The following is a 22,966-nucleotide window of genomic DNA, read 5'->3' as shown; positions in this document are numbered from 1 at the left end:
GGCAGGCGGACAAGCGCCGACCGGCGGGCCCGAGCAGGGCCCGGGCGCCGGGCCGGACGAGGGGCTCCCCGCAGGCGGCAGGGCAGAGGAGCTGCCGCTGCTGCACGGGGCCCGGGAGCCGGTGTCTGCAGCCCCTCGCTGGCCCCGACACTGCCGGGGCCCGGGGGCGCCCGCCTGGCTCGGGCTTCGGCACGTTCACCGCAGCGCGCCGCCCGCCGCCCCGTGCCGGCTGGGCCTGGGGCCAAGGCACGCGCAGCACGCGCACTGCCAGCGCACACCAGCGCCAGGCCTGGGCCACTGCCGCCCGTGGCGCCCCTGGCATGGCCCAGCTCCCCTCGCCCGGCGGGGCGGGCCCTGGCTCTTGCACCAGTGGGCGGGGACACGGGCCCTGGGGCGGCGCAGGGCGAGCGTTGCTCCCCCCGGCGGGGCAGCCACAGCCCTGTCCCCGCCTCCCGCCGCCCCCGGGAGCCGCCAAGAACCTGCCACGAGGCTCCAGCTCACAGATGTTTATTACCCCAGGACCCGGGCGCGGGCCGGCCCCAGCACGACAGACAAAGCAGCTTTGCAGACAGGCAGGGGGGGCGCAGGACCAGCCCTTCCCCGCCCCGCTCGGCCTGAGATAGGGCAGGGGGAGACAGGCTGGGCAAGGGCCCCCCGGGCGCAGGGTGGGGGGATGCCCAGGCCTGGCCCCGACCCAGTCAGCTCCCATGAGCCCCCAGCTTACCCCAGCCAGGAGGGGCTGCAGAATGCCTCTCCCAACACGCGTGCACACACGTGCACAGCACAACTTACCAGCTGCAGCCCCCCACCCGGCGCCACAGCTCTGCACCAGCTGCAGCCCCCACGCCCGCCCGGCCCAGTGGAGCAGTTCAGGGGCAGCTGGCACGGCCCTGCAGGCGCACACTCCCACGGACGGACAGACGGACACGGGGCACGTTCAACAGCCACGAGAGCAGCACGGGCAGAGGCGTGTGAGCTGTGACCCCAGGGGAGCGCATGCCGCCCCTTGGGCCCCTCCCCAGCATCACGCCCAGGGGATCCTGGTGCAAAGCAGCAGTGGTTGGCTCAGGAGAAGCGTCAGCGCGGCCCCGGATGCAGCACCACTGTGGGGCAGCAGGGGCTGGGGTAGGCTCCCACCCCCCGCAGTGGTTAGAGGGGGCAGGTGGCTCCAAGCAGACCCCCAAATATTGCACAGCCCTTCCCTGCGTGTGGGGCCGGGGGCAGCCTACAGGCCTCTCCCCACGGTGCCCGGCCCCCACAGGGGTCTCAGAGAGGTATGTCAGTGCCCCCAGGCAGAGGAGCAGTGTGGGGCCACTATTTGGCCACAGCCCCGGCAGGCAGGGACTCCAGGAAGGCCAAGGCGCTCTGCAGGGAGGTCAGGCAGTACCCCTCCTCACCGATCAGGTACCTGCGGGGACCAGTGCATCAGTGCTCTGGCCCACAACCCCCTGCCCCAGCCAGGGTGCTGCCCAGAGGCTGTAGCCAAGCCAGGCTGGGGCTGGGGCTGGGGGGGCAAAGCTTCCCCCGCAGCAGCCAAGCATGGTGCTGGCGCTGACACTGGCCCTTGCAAGGGGCCAGACTGCGGCATCCACAGCTGTAACCTCGTTACTGGCTTCTGCCCCAGCCCGTGGGGCTGCAGGTGGGGGTGGAGGGGGCCGAGCTGCAGGGTCTCAGGGAAGGGCAGGAGCTGCAGAGCCAAGTAGGCTGAACGGGGCCAGGCCAGCCCTTCCCCCTGCTCCTCTGCACGGTCCAGTCTGTCCCCTCCAATTAGGGCTCAGCTGCCGTGCCCTGGCTCATTAGCATCAGGGCTCTTTAGCTGAGTTGACAGCGTGATGCAGCCTGCAGCAAGGGGCAGTGGGTGGTTCTGCATATAGGACACCCCCCGCCCCCGACACGCGGCACCAGTGTCGCTCAAAGGGATCTGGCCCCTTGTCACGGTTGCAGGGATCTCTAGGGGAGGGGGCAGTGCAGGGGGACTCTGGGGACCCAGAGGGTCCCCTCCCAGCTGGAAGCTGGCTGGGGTGCCCCCTCCCAATACTGTCGGCTCTGGAACTCACCCAGCTCTTCATTGTACCCCAGCCTCCAGCTTGCCTGGGCTGGGGTGTCAGGAGACATGACCAGGGCTAAGCTTCATGCTGTTGCCCTGCTGCAAAGCCCCCAGCTCTGCCCCTGCCCTCATGGCACAGCAGCCTGCTGGAAGCATGCATGGGGTGGCTGGCGAGGAGTCACAGGTAGGCCTGGCCCTTGTCCCTGGGGTCCCCAGAGGATGGACCTGCCCTGTCCTACCCTTCATGGATGAACTCCTCCAGCGCGGCGCACTCCGACACCAGCTGCGGCAGGCTGCTCCGCACGGCCACGTAGGATAGGATGGGCAGCAAGTCGTCAGCACCACTGCGGGGGCACAGAGCAGCGTCAGGCTGCTCCCTGCAGGGCAGACTCCTCATCCCCAACTGGCTCTTCCCTGCCTGACAGCACTGCCCCTCTGTGCCTCAGTTTCCCCAGGTGAGTGGCAAGGCTGGACTGCAAAGCACTTGGAGGGTGCAGGGAGCTGGGGATGTTGAGTTGAGCTGCTGCGACCACACGCACGGCAGGGACACTAGACTCCCAGGAGCTGCTGGATCAGAAGCCAAGAGAGATGCAGGGACCGAGGGCTGGAAGCACCCCTGGGACAGCCTGGTTTTCCCTGCCACGCAGGGCTACAGCACTGCTCCCACAGGCCGTGGCTTTGCTGGGAGTGTGGGGGGTCACGGTGCCTGCTCTCTCGCCCTTCAGGTCTGCAGAGCTTGGACAACCGAGTCCCCGCTGGGAGCAGCAGCCGCCTGCCGCCTCCCTGTCCCAGCTCGGCTGTCTCCCTAGTTCCCTGCTCATTGCTCTGACAGTCCAGCCACAGGACTGCTGTCTCACCTGGGCGCAGGGCCCTGCTCGCGGTCCCACCATCTCCTGCTTTCTGCCTAAGTCCCTGTGACAGCTTCCAAGCTCGCTAAATTGCCAGCCAACGTCTCGGCTGCTGACACGGGCCCCCCCGCATGGCAGGGAGGACCCCTGTGGCATGGTGCATTGTCAGGAGTGATCCATCAGGCCTGGTGTCAGCAATGCAAGATGGGCTAGGTACCTTGCGGCAATGGAGAGGTGGTGGATGCTAGCCAGTGGGCCTGACAGCTTTGCACTGAGCAGCCCCACACGGCTCAGAGATGGGCTGCACCCCACCATGGCAGCAAGGGGACCAGCACCCTCAAGGCACCCAGCTGTGGAGCCTGGCCCTCCCCCATCTCCCACACTGCATCTTTCCAGCCTCAAGAGCCCAGGGCTGACAGGGGAACAGGGACTGCTGCATCCCTGCCATACTCACATAGCGGCCGCGGGGGGCTGGCTCTCCCGTGCCCCGCAGTATTCCTCAGCACACTCACAGATCATGCGCAGAGCTCGCACTGCAAGCAAGGCACCAAGCCCCAGCATCAGGAACAGCAGCCCACACCCAGGCCCTGCAGCCTCCCCCTGGCAGGTGGCACTGGGGCCAACCCCAGCCTTACACCAAGCAAACCTTCCTCCCACCGCCTGCAGGAGGACAGGGCTAGGGCAGAAGGGGGTGTCGCAGCACACAGCAAGGATGCAGGGGTGCTCAGATGCCCCAGGGGAGATCACAGCTCGAGGGGGCGTTGCCTGGCTTTGCTGACAGCATGGGCACAGCATAGCTCCCCTGCCCCACGCAGCACCCCTGCCCAAAAGCCATGTGAGAAGGGGGTGCCGTGGCCTGGTGGCTCCGGCTCCTGCCCCAGAGCCCCCCACATGCCTCACCAATGCAGTCCAGCTTCCTCTGCGGGCAGCTCTCGAGGGCAATGAGCCGCAGCTCCTGCACAGCAGTGCTGTAGGGGTAGGAGCCTGGCGCCTGTGTTGCACTGTCCCAGGGCAGCAGCTTGGAGGGGACCCCCATGTCTGCAGGTGGTGTGTTGTGGTGGCGCTCCATGCCCCATGACAGGGCAGCTTCCTGGGCCTTGTACACAGTTCTGCAGGGAGGGAGTGGGGGCTGGTGGAGAGCACAACACAGTGCAGCACCCCCCGACCAGGCCTAGCTCATGGCACATTTGGACATGGGGCAGGGGCAGGCTGGGCAATGCTGGAACCAGCTCCTGCATGCCCTGGGCACATGAAGCAGCAGGCGCCAACCTGGCACTGGGAGGGGGCCAGGTGTGGGGTCGCAAGCCCTTGCCCGGGCACATGGTACCTGTAGAGAGCCAGCAGTGGGGCCCAGAGCGGGGGGAAGAAGGCTTCCTCAATGCAGGCCAGGCACTGGTCCTTGGCGGGGGCGGCGTTGAGGCCCTCGAAGGCCAGCAGGGCCAGGGACAGGAGCCGGTCTGGGGGCAGGCAGAGAGCACGTTCAGTTGCTATAGCTGGCTCGTGGCCTTTCACATGTGTGGTGCCCCCGGGGCTGCCACCTGGGGCGAAGGGAACCGAACCCAAGGGGCTGGCTCTTCCAGGCTCCAGTCTGCCCCTGTCCAAGGTAACCTCACCCACGGTCACCTCCCATCTCACCAACCCCTTCCCCACCCCCCAGCTGCAGGCCTAACCCTCTGGCTCTCCCCGGGGCTAGGGAGCCCTCATGTAAGGACTAAAGCAGGGCTCTCAGTCCCCCTGCCAGCATCTCCTTGTCCTTGCAGACATCACCAGCCCCCTGGTCTCTCTCCCAGGATCCTCCCATCCTGCACATGGCTCCCAGGAGACGGCATCTCCCATCTATCCTCATCAGCAGTGCCCCAAACCCCCACCTCCCTGCATCTCGCCACACAGCCCCTGCCTGGCCCAGGCTGCCAAGAGCTTTGTGCAGTGCCTGGCAGAGCTCTGGAAGCACTAGCTGCCACCAGCTCTGCCCAGGCTACTCCTGCCACACCTGGGCTCTGCGAGCTGGGACAGGGGCTGCAGCAGGGAGCAGGCAGCTGTGGGGCTGGGAGGCCTTTGCCCCGGCAGCTGGTGCCATGCAGCTCCATGCAGCAGCCTGGCTGCAGGCCCGTGGAGCAGAGCTGGCAGCTCCAGGGGCCGACGCTGCCCTCTAGCGGCCACAGAGCCGAGACTTGGAGCCACAGTCCTATGCCAGGAGCCCGTGTACCACCCCACCTCCGAGCAGAGGCAATGGGTTTCAGAGGCCCACACCAGTAGCAGTGATGCAGCTCGAAGCCCAGCTATGGGGCAGGGCCTGCTGGGTCTGAGAAGGCAGCTGGGGGCACTGTGGGAGGAATGTAGCCTCTGCTTTGAGCCATGGCAATGCCCTGGGAGTGCCCAGCCCTGTTCCAGCCTGCTTAGAAAGCACCCAGTGGCATGTGATGCCAATACCCAGGCTCCTTCAGACTGTCCCATGGCTCTAGCCCCTCACCCACGGCATTGTGGATGTCCTTCACGATGCCTTTCAGCTGCTCTGGGAGAGATGCCACCTTCTTCTCAGCCGGGGCTGCACCCTCAGGCCCCATCAGGAACCGCTCCAAGTCCTCAAAGGAGCTGTCCCGCTGGGGCGGGCAGGGGCTGGAGGCAGGGTTGGGCAGGTCCTCGATGAGGGGGGCGCTGGAGATGCTGTGGCGCAGGTTGAGCTGGTTGGTCTCGTGCACGGAGAACATGCAGTGCAGGCTCTGCGAGGCCCGGAGCCGCCGGCCCCCCGGCTCTGGCAGCCCCTCCACATCTAGTGACAGGCAGGTCGTGGGGTCGCCCGTGCCCCGGCTAACCACAGGGTAGAGCCGGCTGTAGACTGCACACTGCAGTTTCCGTAGCAGCTGGCAGATAGGATGGTCAGGACAGCTAGGAGCGAAGGAAAAGACTGCTTGCCATGCCCAGGACTGGGATGTGTCCTGCCGTCCCATGAGCTCGTGCTGGGGACATTGTAGTTTCCAGGTGGCTGCTGAGGGGAGCCAGGTTATGCCCCCCAAGGCCACCCTTGCAGCTGGAGCAGCTTTTCCCACAGACCCCAGGAGCATCTCTGCTGAGGAGAGACTCCAGCAAACACCTGGCCAGCTGTGAGGCCACCCAAATCCCCCTTGTGCCAGGGTTGGGCTCAGAGAAGGTGCTTTCAGCAGTCCCTAGAGCTGGAGCCTACCTGAGGAGGCAGGAGAAGAGGCCGGACACCAGGGTGAGGTCTGCCGGGTTCCTCTTCAGCTTGGTCTTCCAGAGTCGGGGCCACTCCTTGGGGAGGAAAAGCATTTGAGAGCTTGTGGAGGCAGGCACCACCTGTGCCAGGCAGGACTACAGCTCCCCCCGCCCCTGGAGACACCACACCCAGGGAGGGGACTACACTTGTCCCACAACACACGCAGGCAGCTGGGCAGACCCAGTCATCAATGATGCCCCAGCCCCAGCCAGCTGAGCTCCATCTTTGGGGAGCATGGCCACCCCGTGTACACCCCTCAGACCTTTCTGGGTGCCTGCGAGCAGAGGACACAAAGGCAGGGGCTGTCTCTGGTTTGGGAGCCCAGCAGCACTAGGCAGGGTGCAGGGACGTACGTGGTCTTGCTCATACTCCAGGATGGCAGCGTAGAGCTCCCGCTGCTCCTGCTCCTCGGGGGTTAGGGCCACGCTGCTGGAGAACCGCCTGCGGGGACATGGCATGCATCAGGGTGAGGCCTGGAGCAGGTGGCTGCATCCTAGCTGCCACCATGGGCCCGGGCACAGAAGAGACAGGACATCCACCCTACTCAGTGTATTGCAACGACCTCCCCAAGCAGAGGCCACGGCAGTTGAAACCTGGGCAGAAGCTGCTGCGAGCTGGCTCGAAGACAAGGCTGCAGACACTCTCTGGTCTGGGGAAGGGCTCAGAAGGCAGCACCCCCACAGTCCCCCAGCCTCAGGTGGGGCATAAATGACCCCAGCCGGGTGCCCAAGGCCCAGAGCGCTGAGCAAGGGAATACTCCCCTTCCTCCGCTGCAGCATAGCCCCCGTCCTCCTTACCTGTTGGCTGCCTCCTGGAGGCGCAGCCGGCGCTCCTCCATCTTGCGCTGGAGCTGGAATACAGCAGAGTTAAGGCCCAGGCATGGTCCTCTGTGGCCTCATGTGCTTCTGGCCAGGGTTAAACAGAAAATGTAAACAGAGCACGGCCCCCATGCCTGCCATAGGCTGGCCTCGCCCTGCGAGTCAGCACAGGTGGGGTGCGGGCAACCCCAGGGGCAAGGCTGTATTTGCCCTAGCCCCAGTCCCCTCCCAGGCAGGGCCAGAGTTCAGCTGAGCAGGGAGGGTTTTCTGACCTGGTCTAGGTGCAACCTGGAATCTGGGAGGGGTGTTTGCAGAGGGGGGCCAGGCTAGGCTTCCCAGCAGGTGTTACCTGGTCTCAGAGCCTCACATGCGCTTGGTCTGGCTCAACAACCGCTGCTCCTTGAGCCTCATCCCAGCCCCACCCTCACCCAGCGCTGACCTGAGGGGGAAGATACAGATACCCCTGGGCGCCACAGGGGTGGCTTGGGAAGGATACGGTCTCCTCCCGTGCCTTGGCGATCACCAGGTTCTCCATCATCTGCCGCTGGAGGGACAGCGTCTGCAAAGAACACACAGGCGTTGTGGGCAAGCCCTAACTCTCACCTGCTCCCCTGTGCCAGGAGCACCCAGCCAGGACCCTGCTCCCTTCCACATGCCAGGAAATGGCAGGCCATTTCAGGTAGTGGTTGAGGACACCACACCCCGTGCTGTGCTTCTGCACCCCAGACCAAGGCTGGCAGGTGGCTGGACAGGCCCCAGGCCCATCCTGGGGGCTTGACTACGCCTCGGCCGTGAGCACGCGTGGTCACCCCAGGGCCTGGCTGGCTGTACCCCAGGCTCATCCAGCCCATGAAGCAGCAGCTGCTACTAGCCCCTCAGCTGTGGGCCGCACAGGGCGCTCTGCTCTTGCCTTCTCTCAGTTCCCACCCTTCCCCCAGTCCTGCTCCAGGGAGCCCCATCTGTCCGACAACCCGGAGCCACCCAGCCAGCTGGGGCAACCAGTAGGTCAAGCCGGCACTCCTGGGGCTGCGGTCAAGCAGTCCAGCACCTGGGAGCCCTAAGGGAGGGGGCTGGGCCCTGCCAGATGGCACAGCCCCTTCTCTGCCTGAGTGCAACCCCCCCACTCTCCACCCCTTGCCCCCCCAGCTGCACTTGCCAGAGACGTCTTCTGCAGGGCCTGGCTGGGGTTGAGCCGGGCCAGGCGTGCCTCGTATGCGGCCTTCAGCTTCTGGTTCTGCAGCGATGCCTCCTCCAGCGGCGTGAGCTCCCTGCAAAGACCAGGAGCTGCTGAGGGGGAGCGGGGGCAAGCTGCGAGGAGCTGGAATGGGCCGATACAGGCCCCTCTCCACCCCCCGCAACTGCCGGGCAGGAAGCGCTGGCACGGAGTGTGCACATGAGGCGAGGGTCCTCACCCAGCCCGTGCATCCCACTGCCCCCTGCCCCACCCCCAGCCAGGCCCCACTCACTTCTTGGAGCTCTGCGCCTCGGCGACCTGCAGCTTCTGGAAGATCTCCGGGGGCAGGAAGGGCGACAGCTTCCCCCCCTCGTCAGAGAAGACCCTGCGGTGCCGGGAGACGGGAGCGGGGCCTGGGCCCTTCTCGGGGGCTGCTGGCTTCACCTGGGTCTTCCCTGCGGGTGGGGAAAGCAAGGGGGTTGCGAAGGGCGAAAGGCCCCGGCCCCAGCCCCATGCCTCCCACGACGGCTCCGAGCCCAGTGCTCACCGAGCTCGGCCGCGCTGGACTTAGCTCTCTCCAGGCACTGCTCCGCGAGCTTCAGCATCTTGGGCGTGTCGGGCGTCACCCCCCCGGCCCCATCTGGCACGGGAGAGGGGCAGGTTAGCCTGTGCCCCGGGGAGGACCAGGGGGTGCGCGTGTGGGGGGGCGGGGGGCCAGCTCTGGGGCTGCCTCCCGCAGGGCGACAGCCCCTACCCCTGCCTGGGCACAGGGCCTGGCCCTGCATCACCTCCGAAGGGGAGAGCCGCGGAGGCTGGAAGGAGACACACGGCGGAAACCCGGGCGGGAGCGGACCGAGGGGCTGGGACAGACAGGGGTACCTGGGGCGGCCGCTGCCTCCTCCAGCAGGGCCTGCGAGATGTAGCGGATGCTCTTCAGGTACTCCACGTAGGCCTCCTGCGCGGGGACGCGGGTCAGGGGCCGAGCCGGGCTCGCGGCTCCCAGCGTGGGGGCCCCGTCCCGCCTGCACGGGGGGGCGCGACCCAGGTGCCGGGGGGCAAACCCTGGGCATGGAGACCCCCTCACCACAGCCCCGCACCCCGTTACCCTGGAAACACCCCCACCCCAGGGCACCGCCCCCAGGCCTGGGAGGCCCCCGGCGCGCACCCGGGGGCGCTGGGCGCTGTCGAGGCGCAAGGCCCCGTGCGCCAGCTTCATGGCGCTCTGCAGCGGCCGCAACGCCCCGTCGCCGCCCGCCGCCATGGGGCCGGGCGGGGGCCGGAACCTTAGTGCGAGGCGCGGGGGGCGGGGCGGAGCAGCTGGGGCCGGGCCGGAAGCTCGGGGCGGAGCGGCTGGAGACGGACCGGGGGGCGGGGCCGGAAGCTTGGTGCGGCGGCGGGCGGAGCGGCTGAGGACGGAGCGGGGGCGGGGCCGGAACCTTGGTGCGGGCGCGGGGGCGGGCGAGGACGGACCGGGGGCGGGTCCGCCGGGCCGCGGGGGGCGCTGTGGCGCGGGGCGGCGGGCGGGCGGGGCCGGGCCGGGGGCGGCGGCGGCGGCGGCGGCGATGAAGCGCGATCGCCGCGGCCGGTTCCTGTCGCCCCGGCCGGGGCCCGCGGGGGAGCGCGGCGCGGGGCGGCGTGGCCGCGCGGCCGGCGACGCGCCCGAGGGCCCTGGGGACGCGGGTACGGCGGGGGAAGGGGGTCCCACCGGGCCGGGGCCGGGAAGGCCGCGGGGACCCCGAGCGCTGACCCCTCCTTCCCTCTCTCCCTCCCCGCAGGGCCCGGGCGGGCGCTGAGCTCCGGGTACTGCCGCCTGTGCCACGGCAAGTTCTCGGCACGCAACCTGCGCCATGCCTTCGGCCGCGCGCCCGGGGCCAGCGAGAGCTCGCCACGCCAGCGCCGCCGGGACCAGGCCTTCTTTGCCGACTTCCAGCGCCTGCTGGGGGTGGCTGTGCGCTGCGATGCCGGCCTGCCGCCCTACGTCTGCAAGAAGTGTCACGCCCAGTTCTACAAGTGCCACGGGCTGCTCAAGACCTTCCTGCAGCACGTCAACGCCACGCCCGGCGGCCACGCCAAGCCCACGGCCAAGTACGGCGCTGGGTGCGGGCGTGCTCGTGCGCACGGACGAGGAGCACGTTGCCGTGTGTGCATGTTTGTGCATACATGTGCATGCAAGCGCGTATGTGGCCGAGGAGCATGTTGATCTGTGTATGCGTGTTTATGCATGCGCATGGACAAGGAGCACGTTGCTATGCATACACATTTGCGTGTACATGCGTGCATGTGCATGCAAGCGCATACGTGGCCAAGGAGCATGTTGCTCTGTGTGTGGTTGGTTGTGTGTGTATGTGCGCGTGCACATGGTATTTCCGGGTGTCTGTTTTAGCATTCGCGTGGCCAAAGGGGAGATGTGGTTTCTCACCAGGGTTTGCTGGTCTGTGCCCTGCCAGTCCACTCTGACCTAGCCAGCAACGCTTCATCCTGAGGAGGACGGAGCTGGGCTGTTCCTAGTGGGGTCAGATAGCAGGACAAGGAGCAACGGGCTTAAGCTGCAGCAGGGGAAGTTGAGGTTGGATATTAGGAAGAGCTTTCTCACTAGGAGGGCAGTGAAGCCTGAAATAGGCTCCCCAGAGAGGTGGTAGAGTCTCCATCCTTGGAGATTTTTAAGCCTCAGCTCAACAAAGCCCTGGCTGGGATGATGTAGTTGGGGCTGGTCTTGCTTGGAGCAGGGGGTTGGACTAGATGTGACCTCCCGAGATCCCTTCCTACCCTCACTTCCTACGCGTTGCTTTTCTCTGGCGCGTAGGAGTAGTGACGTCCAGGCCCAGCCAGGGACGGAAGAAGGAGCCTCCTGTTTGGGTAAGTGCTAGGCTTCCTCGTGTCAGGGCAGAACCCGGGGCCCCTGCTGGGTTTTCCCCGGCATTCAGCAGTGACTCTCAGGGTCATGATGTGTCGGGTCCTGGGGCCCAGGCAGCATCACTGGAGGGGAGGAGAGGGATGGCTGGGCGATGTGCCAAGGCCCCTGAGCCGTGCTCTCCTGTGCTGGCTGGTCGGAGGGGCGGTAGCACCAGCCTGGGAGGCCGACCACACTGATGCCATTCCCTCTCCGCAGTGGATCTGATCACGTCCAGCCCCCAGTGCCTGCGCAGCCTGGTGACGTGGACCCACACCCACGCCGGGGGCTGCCCATCAGTGCCAACTCTGCAGAGTGTGCTGTCATCCGAGTATTGCGGGATCATCCGTGCTGTGTGGGGTTGCGGCGATGGGCACGACTATGTCATGGACACGGACTCGGACTGCAGCGCCATGCTCGTAGATAACGCCTTGGCCGTGAAATGGGAGCGGGACAAGGGCGCAGCCCAGCGCCTGACGGACAATGGGGCTGGGGCGGATGCGGCTCCCATGCCTCAGCAGGCCCCTGCAAGGACGGCCGTTTGCCAGGTGCCAGGAAGCAAAGGGGCCGCAGCGGCACCAAGCTCGGAGACCCTGACGTCACAGAGCGGGGATTCATCTCACTTGCAGCTGGATGGCACGGCCTCCCTGCAGGAGAAAGCACTGCCCCCGGCTGCCTCACCGCTGAGCGGTGCCCCAGGTAAGTGCTTGGCCTAAGTTGCAGCCCTCTGCCCTCAGCAGTACTGGGTCCTCCAGGGTGGCACCCATGCCAGCAGGAAACTTGCAGCAGGCAGGTTCCAAAACACATGGAGAAGAGAAGGGGCATGGGGCTGGGTGTCAAGACTCTACAGGTGCCAAGCATGGCTCTGCCACCACCTTGCTTCCCAACCTCCGGTAAGTTCCTTTGCCGCCACTCCCCTGGCTGCAGAAGGGAATGAGACCTGCCTGGTCCCCAGGGGCTCAAGGTGGAAAGTGCTGCCCGAGCCCTGTGGGGGAAAAAACAAGTGCAGTGTCAGTGAGCAGCTCGTCCCCGTGTCCAGGCCCCACCCTGTGTTTGGGCCAGCATCTTGCTCACCTGACAGCAGTCCTCTGGGGAAAGGGCTGTGTTTGGGACAGGTTAGTTCCCTCCCACAGCTTGGGGCCACTGCCCTGTCCTTCATTTTAATCACTCAAACGTGAGTCTTGGAGTGCCCTGCCCTCCCCCTTGCAGCAACTCCCCTCGGAAGACTGTGGGGAAGTGTCTGGTGCAGCTCCAGGGCTGGATGGAGAGTATCGGGTTGGGCACCTTAATCCCCTCTCCCTCCTCCCATTGCCCTTGTTAACCCAGGCTGGGACAATCCCAGGGATGGGAGCAACCCCACTCAGTGTCCTGCACCGTGCTCCCAAACCTGCTGAGAGATGCCTGGTTGCTAGCAACAGGAAGATGCCATTGAAGGCTCATTTTTTAACATGCCACAGCCAGAGGCTGCTGGGTGGAGCCAGGGGCCTGTAGAGGGATGTGGGAGAAGGGGAAATCCCACATGGTCTCCACAGCCCAGGAGCTATAGCCTCGGCCACTGGAAGGGGTTTGGTCCTGCATCTCTTTTATGTAACAAGCTGCTACACCAAGTTTCTCCAGCGCGACCTTCTCCGCAGCCATCCTCGCGGGCTCAGCTGCTGCTGTGCATATGTAACATGTGGTGTTCTCCTTCCTTTCCTAGGACAGTTGAGTGGGAAGCAGGTTCTGTCTCCAACGTCGGATGAGCGGGTAAAAGACGAGTTCAGTGACCTTTCTGAGGGGTGAGAGAAGAGTGGGTTTAACACAGCTTAAATGTCTTTGCAAGCATGAGAATGCTCGGCCTAGGGGTGTCCTCCCTCCGCAGAGCGGTCTGTGCCCCTTGTTCCCTGACCCACACAGTAGTTTCTTGGTAGCGATAGCACCAGCAGCTCTTTAGCTGACATGCTGGATTCACCCCTCTGGCTGTTTGCGACGCCCCAGTCTGATGTTTGCATAGTGTTGCTTGGGTTTCCCTTTTGATGGTGCTTGAAATCCCTTCTAGAGGCAGATGCTTTCAACAGCTCCTGAGAGAGTTTCCAGCAAAATAGATCCTCTGTGTCTCTTAAGGACCTTCCACTCTGACAAGTACTAGCCTGCTCTTGCCCGGCTCTGTGGTGGGGTTAGCTGTAGCTGTTGCTCTGGTCCACAGCCAGTCCTGAAGACTTGTCTGGCATTTCTGCTACCCTCCTAGCTCCTGTAGATCTGGATCCTGGTGGTGCTCATTAGTGCAGATGCCCACAGCAGAATCCAGCAGGCTGCACTTCCAGAGAAGCCTTGGTTCCCTTTACAAGAGGACACATTTCCCACAGGGTTCCCAGGTGGCTTAGAGCCTGTTGGCTTCTCCAGTCCATCAAACCATATGAATCAGCAGAAGAGACTTGGCCCAAATTCTCAGAGGCAGGTTCTGAATCTCTTCAGCCTCTGCAAAAGAAGGCTGAGAGGTGATCTTGTAGCTGTGTATAAATTAATCAGGGAGAACGAAGCAAGGGATAGGAGATGCTCTGTTTACCAAAGCACCCCTTGGAGTAACTAGAAATAACAACCACAAACTAGCAGAAAGCAGATTTAGGTTAGACATCAGGAAGAACTTCTTTATAGTAAGGCTTGTCAGAATCTGGAATGGGTGTCCAAGGGAGGTGATGCTCTCCCCTACCTTGCGGGTCTTTAAGAGAAGGCTGGACATGCACCTGGCTGCCGTCATCTGACCCCAGCGCTCTTTGCTGCCCGGGGCAGGGGGTCAGACTTGACGATCTGTTGAGGTTCCTTCGGACCCTAATATCTGTGAAATAAAACTGTATCTGGGGCTATTTGACATTGATGTCAAAGGTCTGGTGCTGCCTTTGGCAACCTTCGACTTCAGGCCCTTGGTGAAACATGTTAAAAACCGATGTAAAAGATGCTGCTGGGTTCTTTGGCCTCCTGAGTTAATTACTCCTGTCCATATAATTAGCACAGAAAGCCCCAACTTAGATAAGTGCAGTCAGGAAGGAGGCATTGAAGAACAACGGCTTCACTGTCTTGCTCTATGTAGATCACCTGTCCCAGCTCTTCCAGGAAAGGCTGGTGGTAGAACTGCCAGATTTTCTCATTAAAACATCCAGATTATTTTTATGGGGCTTTAGTTTCGGGAGGGACTCATCTGGTAGCTTCCTGTGTTTTGTGGAAGGGAGGGTTGTGTGCACTGAGGCTGTAGCGGAGAAGCTTTTGCAGCCCAGGTTGTTGCGACTTCCTGCCGGGGAGATGAATGCATTAGCGCGGTGAAGAATGAATGATGATGAGACCAGAGCATCCGAGTGCCTGGTGCTGGCCAAGCCCTGCCTGAGTAAAGCGCCTGTTCTTTTTCTCAGAGACTTCTTGAGTGAAGATGAAAATGATAAGAGAAACGCACCATCTTCAGACGATTCCTTTGAGCCTTACTCAGAAAAGAAGTAAGAGCCTTTCTTGTCTCTGCTAAAGATGAACATGGTTCTGGTGTCTTTGTCCATGGACTAGGTGTGGCATGGGCTTCCTCTACCCCCAGGGAAGGGTGTTTCTCAGTCAGCCTTGGGATCTGAGCTCCCCATAGCACCACCACCCTCTCCCCAGCCTGTCAGCAACTGCAGCTGGCTGTGCCTTAGCCTCATAATTTCAGTCATAGGCCCTATTCCCCACCACCAGTCCTGTGTGCAGTGCACTGCCACTTCTGTCCCACCTGGCTGCAACGAGCTTATGTTTCTTCTGTTCTCTGAGCCATGCTGTATTGCAAGTTAAAAGGCAGCACTGCCACGATTTCACAGTTCAGTTCTCCAACACAGTCTCATTCACTTCTCATCCCTGTTCCTTCCTCAAGGGGGTCCAGCAAAAAGAGTGAAAGCAAAGATGCAAAAAAGGCGGAAGAGCCCAAAATAAGGAAGAAGCCAGGGCCCAAGCCAGGCTGGAAGAAAAAGATCAAGTGTGAAAGGTAACAGAGTGCAGGTTTGAGGAGGGAAACCCCGTGAGGTTGACTCAGTCTCACGGTGGCAATTCTCTGCCTTTCAGAGAGGAACTGCCTACCATTTACAAGTGTCCTTACCAGGGATGCACAGCTGTGTACAGAGGGGCCGACGGCATGAAGGTAAGTCAAGAAGGAAGCATCTGGCTTGTGCTGACTTGCATGGCAAGGGGTGCTGCTGCCGTTGCCAGGTATTGAAAGGTGCAGGAGGTCTCTCCTGTCAGCAGAGGATTAGGATCAGTCTGGAAGCTACCCTCCAGCTCTCTCAGCTGGGCATCAGCCCCTCACTCCCAGCCAAACAGCACGGGTGAGTGATCTTGTGTGATTGTGTATCTGTGCTCCTTTTGTAGCATGCCTCATCCTCTGTCCCAACAGCCACCCGTTGGCCTGCTGGTAATGAGCTACTTGGTACTTAACGGCTGTGGGAATCAGGCTCCTCCGCTAAAACCCCTAGAGAAGGGCTCAGCCTTCAGGCCTGCTGCAACTGACAGCTCCATGCTGGCACCTGTCACTTGCAGCAAGGGCGGAGCCTACTTGTAGGCTGCCAGGAAAGGCTGCAGCAGTGCCCGCTCTGCCCTGGGGCTTGCCGTGCGGGGAGGCATGCTGTGGCATGCTCTGGAAAACCCACTCTGGACTTTCAGAGGAGTCCCCAGGTGTCTCTCTTGGTCCTTGTCTTTAGAAACACATAAAGGAGCATCATGAGGAGGTTCGGGAGAGGCCCTGCCCGCACCCTGGGTGCAACAAGGTGTTCATGATTGATCGGTACCTGCAGCGCCATGTGAAACTCATCCACACTGGTATGTCTGTCCTTACCCAGCCTCCCCACCTCCTTCCCTACCTGAGTGGGCATAAATAAGCCTCTGCTGTGCCACCACATGAGAGAAACAAAGTGATGGCTCCAGTTTCAGCTGGAAAAGGAGCTCTGAAAAGCTGCCAGCGTGGGGCCTGTTAGCAGTGCCCTCAGCCCCATCAATGTTCCACTGCTCTCATTGCAGAGGTACGCAATTATATCTGTGACGAATGTGGGCAGACCTTCAAGCAACGCAAACACCTCTCGGTCCATCAGATGCGCCACTCGGGAGCAAAGCCTCTCCAGTAAGTGCCCCTGCATGTCCTGGCACGTACCCGGGGTGGGGGAGAAGCAGGAGGTAAATGAATAGGCAGCATCAGTGTTGGCAGCTGGCCCCAACCAATGCTGGTTCCTGCTAGTTTTTTCACGCATGTCTGGTCACTCTAAGCAGGAATGAGTCTGTCCTGCTTCATTAAGAACCTAGATTTGGACTCAAGACACCTTTGGAAAATGCCAGCTCTTAATTTTCCTTTTTTAAATTGAAGAAAAACGTTGAGCAGTTTTCCTGTTGCAACTCAGAAAGACCCCAGCTGTGGGTTCCTATTTGACATTTCTGGGTTTGTCTTGTGCATCAGGTTTGCCCACTGAACAGTGCTAGCACCCGGGTCTTAAAAGGATTTAATGGCACCCTGGTTGAAAAAAAAACAAAACAAACCAACACACACACACTGATTTGGCAAATATCCAAGATGAAGAGGCAGCATCTGTGCTGTCAGGGAAGCAGAGGACTGTTGCCTATGTGAAAGCCACTTAGAAAAGCCTCAGGGTAGGTGATGCTTTGGATCCACTTGTTGCAGCAGTCACTGTGAGACGTGTGAAGTTCTCCACAGCAGAGAACACCCCAAGAGGAAGAGACAATTCTGCCTGGGAGCTGACAATTAATGTGGATTTCTAGTTTCTGAAAGCAGGAGGAAGGGCTCTGGGCCCAAATCTTTCTAAAGCTAGTTTGAATCAGCCCGGGCCACTTCGGCCCCACAGTTCCTGGAAAGCAGGGTCTTCATACTTCTGCTTCCTGTGCTAGGAAGCGTAGCAACCACTGCTTCCCACCCCCTCAGGAAACAGGAACCGGTCGTGGTCTGCACCAGATGACACGTTGTCTTATGCTGGTCTGACATGTCAGGGAGTCGCTGGCTTTTGAGCTGCCTTTTATCCCAGCCCTGCAGCATTCCCTTTGGACTTGATCCCCTCTCTCCTTTGTTCTGCCTGAGCTCAAACACGTTGAGTACAGAGCTGCTCTTGTGCCCTTCCCCTGCAGTCTTGGTGGCTCTAATGGATGGTGTCAGCCACCACCAGGATTGCGTGGGGCAGACTTTTTTTTTTGTTTTTTTTTTTTGTTTCTGCTCTTCGATCAGGCAGGCAGAATATGCTTCCCAACATGCAACAACCCCCAGCAGCTGCATTTGGGGCCGTCGTAGTGTTGCTCATGCAGTGTCTTGCCTTCCAGGTGTGAAATCTGTGGCTTCCAGTGCAGGCAGCGGGCGTCTCTCAAATACCACATGACCAAACACAAAGCAGAGGCAGAGCTGGAGTTTGCCTGTGACCAGTGCGGGAAGCGCTTTGAGAAAGCCCACAACCTGAACGTCCACATGTCCATGGTGCACCCCCTCACCCAGAATCAAGACAAAGCCAAGCCACTGGAGCCAGAGCAGATCCTCCTCTTGAATGCTACGGGGACTGCAGAGAGCCAGGCAGTGAAGCCAGAAGTGACTGCCCAACAGGAGCCCACCTGAAGGGCAGCTGGGGTGTCCTGGATATCTGGCTTTGTAGAAACCATACTGCAGCGTGGGGATTTCTCATCAACATTTCACTAGTCTCCGAAACGACTCGGGGGAACTCGCTTCAGCTTGCTCGGGAAAAAAACAAAACAAAACAAAAAAACAAGAAAGCTTTGACCATGCTGTGATTCTCCGTGCTTCTGTCTGATTCAGCCGTGTCGTCCTAAGCAATCACCGTCTAATCTAAGGAAGCCAGGGGTTCAGTCCCCCTCCACCCACAGGCTGATCCAACCCGTCGTGCTGCCCCTGGGATGTAGCTGCACAAGCCACAGGCCCCTCCGGCGCTTCCTGGTGGGTGGCGTCCAGGGGGCCACGAGCGATTCCATCAGACCTGGGTTTTAAATGATCATGATTCCCAAAGTCTAAAATGAAATTTGTAACCAACTTTTTATTGTAACGAGAGCTTCATGGTTATGCTTGTAATAAATTATTTACAGAGGAAATCGGAACCCAGCCATCCTGGTTGCAAGGGGGAGCAGCGGGCCGGCCCAGCCGCTCTGGATTCCAGAAGCTGTATCTTGCTAGACCCTCATCTCTGCGGCTGCAGGGCCAGATTCATGGCTCGCAAGTCCCACTCAGAAAAGATCTGGGCCATCATGGTACTCCAGGTCAGCTGCAGGCTTCGAGTAGTGCAAGAGAGCAGCTGTCATCTCTGGGTCGAACTCTTCGCAGAGGTCCAGGAACTGGGGGGGGGGAAGCTGATATTAGGGGCTCACTGCTGCTTCAGAAATGCAGTTCAACAAGGAGAAATGCAAAGTGCTGCATCTAGGGAGGAAAAATGTCCAGCACACCTACAGCCTAGGAAATGACCTGCTGGGTGGCACGGAAGTGGAAAGGGATCTTGGAGTCCTAGTGGACTCCAAGATGAACATGAGTCGGCAGTGTGACGAAACCATCAGAAAAGCCAATGGCACTTTATCGTGCATCAGCAGATGCATGACAAATAGGTCCAAGGAGGTGATACTTCCCCTCTATCGGGCGCTGGTCAGACCGCAGCTGGAGTACTGCGTGCAATTCTGGGCGCCGCACTTCAAGAAGGATGCGGATAACCTGGAGAGGGTCCAGAGAAGGGCCACTCGTATGGTTAAGGGCCTGCAGGCCAAGCCCTACGAGGAGAGATTAGAGAAACTGGACCTTTTCAGCCTCCGCAAGAGAAGGTTGAGAGGTGACCTGGTGGCTGCCTATAAGTTCGTCAGGGGGGCACAGAAGGGAATTGGTGAGTATTTATTCACCAAGGCGCCCCCGGGGGTTACAAGAAATAATGGCCACAAGCTAGAAGAGAGCAGATTTAGATTGGATATTAGGAGGAACTTCTTCACAGTTCAAGTGGCCAAGGTCTGGAACAGGCTCCCAAGGGAGGTGGTGCTCTCCCCTACCCTGGGGGTATTCAAGAGAAGGTTGGATGTGTATCTAGCTGGGGTAATGTAGGCCCAGCACTCTTTCCTGCTTATGCAGGGGGTCGGACTCGATGATCCATTGAGGTCCCTTCCGACCCTAGCATCTATGAATCTATGAAAGAGCCAAGATCAGTGCCAGGTCATGCTGTCTGCCAACAGCTGAGGTGTGCCTCTGCTGGGGATGGGACTGGTACTGACTCATCTGAGCAGTGGGTGTTAACATTTAAGAAGAGCCACACCACGGGACCTGCAGAGGCTGTGGTTCAAGTGAGCTGGATGCTTCTCACAGCTCTTAAGCACAAAGTTTGAGGAGAAACTTGTAAGAAAGTACAAATGTCACTTGAACAGGTAGAGCCTGCTAGAGAGGAGGGGAGCGTACAGTACTGCATGGGCAGCCTGTCCTCAGGCAGGTGAGGCCGTGCACTTGGGGAACTGGGCAGAGTCAGTCTTGTGAGGAGGACAAAGGGGTGCATACGTGTGGGCAGCGAGCAAGACATGCAACCCCCAGGCTGAAAGGGAGGGGAAGACCCCACATACCTGGTGCACATTTGTAAAGCTCTTCCTGGGGCACCGGGGGATTGAATGAAGCAGGAACTGCCGCGCCTTTGTTATTGCTTCTAAAGAATCCACCTGGGGAAAAGAGGTTGGGTTCAGGATCACGACTGCAGGCACAGGGCACTCTGCCTGTTGCTGCACAAGCCGTCTGCATACCTGCCCTCCCAGCTACACCCGGGCTGGATCTCTATGCCACAGGCACACATGAAAGGGTGCTCTAGGCTCCTGTGCTAGTGCTGCTGATGGGAATCTGTTTGACATCAGCCCCCGCAGGCTGTTAGTGCTCCGCTGGGCTGAGCACTACCCACCTCAACTGCATTGGCCATTTTGGAGAGTCAATATTTGTGTAGGGCAGTGAGAAGAGGGAGACCTACTGTAGCTTCCGGGGAGGGGCAACAGGCCTGGCTGGCTGGAAGGGAATGGACCATGACCACCACTCACAGCGTTTGCAGCATGCATGCTTTGTGCCTCTTGGTCTGATCCAGGAGCGTTCCCGCCATCGACAAAGAGCTGAAGAAGCTGAATATATGAGTCAATGACAACAGCAAGGAAGCCAGGCTCTCGCACAAACAGCTCTTGGTGAAAGCCGGGGATAAGGCTAGAAGGAACCATAGCAAGAAGCATGAGCAAAAGGTTCCCTTAGCATTCACTCTCTCCATTCAGTTTAACGCACAAGAGGGGCAACGGCTAAACTGACCCAGCATTTCCACTGCCTCCCCTGCAAAAGCTAGGACAGCGAACACCCATCCGTGAACATCCCCGAGCTGTGCTGAACAGCTGTAATGAGGGATTCCACAAATCTTAACTGGTGAAAACATCACTGAGCAAAGGCGTCCCAGGGAACAGGGAAAGCCACCGCAGCCTGATCAACAAAGCAGCAGCAGCAGCCTTCAGAAGACTACGGCAATTCCTAGCTTTGGAAGGTACCAGAGAACTAAGCCCTTGAAACACTCCCGCAAGGGGGGATAGACACAGGCCAGGAGGGGTCACTCCAGTGAAGCAGTTATCCTGAGCAGAGATGCTCAGACTTCTTTCTAGTACCACTTGGATTGCAAGTTCTCCTCCACATGCAGATTTGCCCAAGTTCTCAGCTCAGTCCCAGAGCACGGCACTAACCTATGAACAGCCAACCATTTCCTCCCCGCACTTTTAAAAAAGGGAAAATACCCAAGTGGGTAAAAGTTAATAGGATTTCTTTGGTTACCTGAAGAATGCAAGAGGCAGCAGCCTGATGTACTGGTCAGAGACTGCACGGCGTAGAACATGATAGAAGCCATGGCCTGTAATTTCCAAAGCAAGGGTGGGTAAAATGATCACCGAGCCTGTTCAATTACTTCCACAGCTGTGCAGACGGTAGGCCCTGTCCCTTCCAGCCAGCAGAGACTATTTATATGCTGAGTCTGGGTCAAGGCACTGCTGGGGAAGAGGCTTGCAGGACTGTTCTCACACAGCACTCATGCTAGGCGAATTACTGCCAATACCTGAAGGTTGAAAGCTATTTGTTCTCAGCTCTCTCTCGAAAAAAAGCAACGTGCCAGGTTCAGTGAGGATCTGGCAGGCCTTGGCTGAGCTCCTGCCAATACCTACAGCAGCTGACAGCTCCCAACATGATACCAGACACCTTCAGTCAGGAAAAGCTCCCTTGAGAAGTGTCGTTTTTGGGGGGTGATTACAAGGCACGCAGCACAGATTTGCACCTTATAGACTAAACAAAGGAGATTATGCATGTATTTTACATACATGATATTAACTCAAGCTTTTGTGAGCTGCAGCCCACTTCTTCAGATGGTATGGAAGGAAAGCAGAGTATAAGGAGCAATAAATTACAATAAAAGACAAGTGAAGGAGAGAGCGAGTTAAGGGGAAGAGGGGAGGAAGCCGTGCTGGGAGAGAGAAGCAAACATTAAACCTATAGGAACAACCGGAGTTGCCAGGTAATGGGACAAGAATCCATGATCTCTGTTTAAACTGCACTTAATGTCTCTCTGATCTGTGAACATGGGGCCCAGGGTCCCCTTGAGACAATACCTCCACCAGCTTGAGGGGAGAATCCTTTTGCTTGGCATTCACAGGGGTGGGGGAGAGAGGATTCTGCTCACCTTTGTCTACAGAGTGGAAGAGAACCAGCCAGGACATGCCCCGCTCTTGCAGGTGGCGCAGGATCTCCAGGCACCATTCCAAAGTCTCATGAGCATCCACCCCTTCCTGGGTACATGAGAAGGACAGAAGTGCCTTACCTGTGAGCTGGTACACATCAAACCAAAGGGGCACATCGAGATAGGGTAGCTCTAACATGCTCAGCAGGCTGATGGAGCCTTCTCCTTAACCCCCTTCAGGCCAAGGCTTCCTAACAGGGATCCAATGCATCAGTGCTAGCACAGGAGTCTCCGGGTCTCCCCAGGGGCACTGCTGCCCCTCCAGAGCACACCCAAGCTGTGCTCCACGCACAAGCTCAGCTATTCCCTCTGCTTCTCTAAGACATTTCTCCAGCTGTACAGGGGGCAGACACCAGCACTGAGCTTGCAGGGGATTTGGGCATCAGTGAACATTCAAACATCATTCAACCCTCATCCTTTTGGTCCATACCTTGGGGTCTTCTTTGCTTGGGACAGCGGCATTAGACAAACACCTTCCTTTAAAAAGCCCTAAGCTCTGTTTGACACTAATCCACCCACAATGCTTCCTAGTCACTGCAGTCTGCGCTGGGTGGTCGTTAGGGCCCCCCCCATAAAGCACCAGGCCCATCTCCTGCAGTAAATATAAAAGATGCTCTGCACTGCACTGAATGAGGCATCAGACTGACTGCACAGGAGGGTTTGGAAGGAGGGAGTCACCAGAGACACCAAAGAAAAGCTGTCATGGTGGGAGAGGAGCAGAGGAAGACAGCTGCACTAGCCAGTCCTGCTCAGCCTGGGATGTTCCCTTCCCCTGGCCTCTGGCAAGACAAGCCAGCGTACTTGAGTGCACTGGTGGAACCTGCTTTTAAGTGTGGGCCCAGGGTGGATTTACCTGTGGTGCTAATCTTGTTGAGATCACGTCCAGGAGTGAGAAGAAGAGCAGAGACACCAGGAGCTGCAAGTGAGAAAAGCTGCTCGTTATTTACACATTGACTTGACACCTGTACATGCCATCCATAAAATAAGCCTTCCCCAAGCCAGTACATCCTGGAGATTTACCGCTCTTTTGCATGCAGTGCCATGCTGTTCAACGGCCTAGCATAAAAAAGAACCACATGACAGTGCCGCAAGAGGCAACAGTTTCCCCACCACTGGTGAAGGAGAGCCTGGGAAGCAGTGACTAGAAGCACCAAGCAACACAGGCTATGTCTTCTCAAGGCAACCTTCCACCCTAAATCACATAATCAGTAACTGTAG

The 22,966-nt window shown here is 59.7% G+C and overlaps 3 protein-coding genes across 7 annotated transcripts in view; 1 reads left to right on the top strand and 2 right to left on the bottom strand.

The window, feature by feature from the left end:
* Positions 1 to 1,269: 1,269 nt before the first annotated feature.
* Positions 1,270 to 9,414, bottom strand: VPS9D1 (VPS9 domain containing 1). Its single transcript, XM_090062679.1, has 15 exons — positions 9,285 to 9,414; positions 8,999 to 9,074; positions 8,667 to 8,759; positions 8,412 to 8,574; positions 8,102 to 8,213; positions 7,442 to 7,504; positions 6,925 to 6,977; positions 6,481 to 6,568; positions 6,077 to 6,162; positions 5,366 to 5,781; positions 4,223 to 4,352; positions 3,796 to 4,004; positions 3,350 to 3,428; positions 2,287 to 2,391; positions 1,270 to 1,408 (listed from the first exon to the last, which is right to left on the bottom strand). The coding sequence occupies exons 1-15, from the start codon at positions 9,378 to 9,380 to the stop codon at positions 1,315 to 1,317; spliced, it is 1,863 nt and encodes a 620-aa protein (XP_089918805.1). The 5' UTR covers positions 9,381 to 9,414; the 3' UTR covers positions 1,270 to 1,314.
* Positions 9,334 to 18,190, top strand: ZNF276 (zinc finger protein 276). Of its 2 annotated transcripts, none has more exons than XM_090062676.1 (11): positions 9,334 to 9,559; positions 9,895 to 10,204; positions 10,923 to 10,975; positions 11,229 to 11,708; positions 12,709 to 12,787; positions 14,393 to 14,473; positions 14,875 to 14,985; positions 15,063 to 15,138; positions 15,695 to 15,812; positions 16,011 to 16,110; positions 17,310 to 17,867. In XM_090062676.1, exons 1-11 carry the CDS (start codon positions 9,334 to 9,336, stop codon positions 17,593 to 17,595), a joined length of 1,920 nt encoding a protein of 639 aa, XP_089918802.1. In that variant the 3' UTR covers positions 17,596 to 17,867. The 2 variants fall into 2 exon arrangements, with proteins under 2 accessions (XP_089918802.1, XP_089918803.1); XM_090062677.1 differs by lacking the exon at positions 9,334 to 9,559 and adding an exon at positions 9,640 to 9,799 and having other exon boundaries at positions 17,310 to 18,190.
* Positions 18,009 to 22,966, bottom strand: part of FANCA (FA complementation group A) — a 39,948-nt gene continuing 34,990 nt past the window's right edge. For 2 of the 4 annotated variants that reach the window (XM_090062662.1, XM_090062663.1), the window contains exons 38-43: positions 22,602 to 22,664; positions 21,692 to 21,797; positions 20,797 to 20,872; positions 20,034 to 20,190; positions 19,575 to 19,667; positions 18,009 to 18,323 (exon numbers count right to left, since the gene is read on the bottom strand). In XM_090062662.1, the coding sequence (XP_089918788.1) occupies positions 18,216 to 18,323; positions 19,575 to 19,667; positions 20,034 to 20,190; positions 20,797 to 20,872; positions 21,692 to 21,797; positions 22,602 to 22,664 (603 nt within the window). In that variant the 3' untranslated portion in view covers positions 18,009 to 18,215. Of the gene's footprint in view, positions 18,324 to 19,574; positions 19,668 to 20,033; positions 20,191 to 20,796; positions 20,873 to 21,691; positions 21,798 to 22,601; positions 22,665 to 22,966 lie in introns of those variants that run through there. The other 2 variants (XR_016444160.1, XR_016444161.1) reach the window with 1 other exon arrangement.

This window comes from Crocodylus siamensis, chromosome 9, assembly GCF_052110815.1.
Source record: "Crocodylus siamensis isolate JL-2025a chromosome 9, ASM5211081v1, whole genome shotgun sequence".
Lineage (NCBI taxonomy): Eukaryota > Metazoa > Chordata > Crocodylia > Crocodylidae > Crocodylus > Crocodylus siamensis.
This window is presented reverse-complemented; position numbering and strand designations above follow the sequence as displayed.

Excerpts from the sequence above, each read along its gene's own strand:
- ZNF276 (XM_090062676.1), top strand. The coding sequence starts at position 9,334 with ATGGCGCTCTGCAGCGGCCGCAACGCCCCGTCGCCGCCCGCCGCCATG. Across the intron at positions 15,139-15,694 it reads GAGGGGCCGACGGCATGAAG|AAACACATAAAGGAGCATCA; the intron begins GTAAGTCAAGAA and ends CCTTGTCTTTAG. Across the intron at positions 16,111-17,309 it reads TCGGGAGCAAAGCCTCTCCA|GTGTGAAATCTGTGGCTTCC; the intron begins GTAAGTGCCCCT and ends CTTGCCTTCCAG.
- VPS9D1 (XM_090062679.1), bottom strand. The coding sequence starts at position 9,380 with ATGGCGGCGGGCGGCGACGGGGCGTTGCGGCCGCTGCAGAGCGCCATG. Across the intron at positions 8,760-8,998 it reads GGAGGCAGCGGCCGCCCCAG|ATGGGGCCGGGGGGGTGACG; the intron begins GTACCCCTGTCT and ends CTCCCGTGCCAG. Across the intron at positions 6,978-7,441 it reads CCAAGGCACGGGAGGAGACC|CTCCAGCGCAAGATGGAGGA; the intron begins GTATCCTTCCCA and ends GCTGTATTCCAG.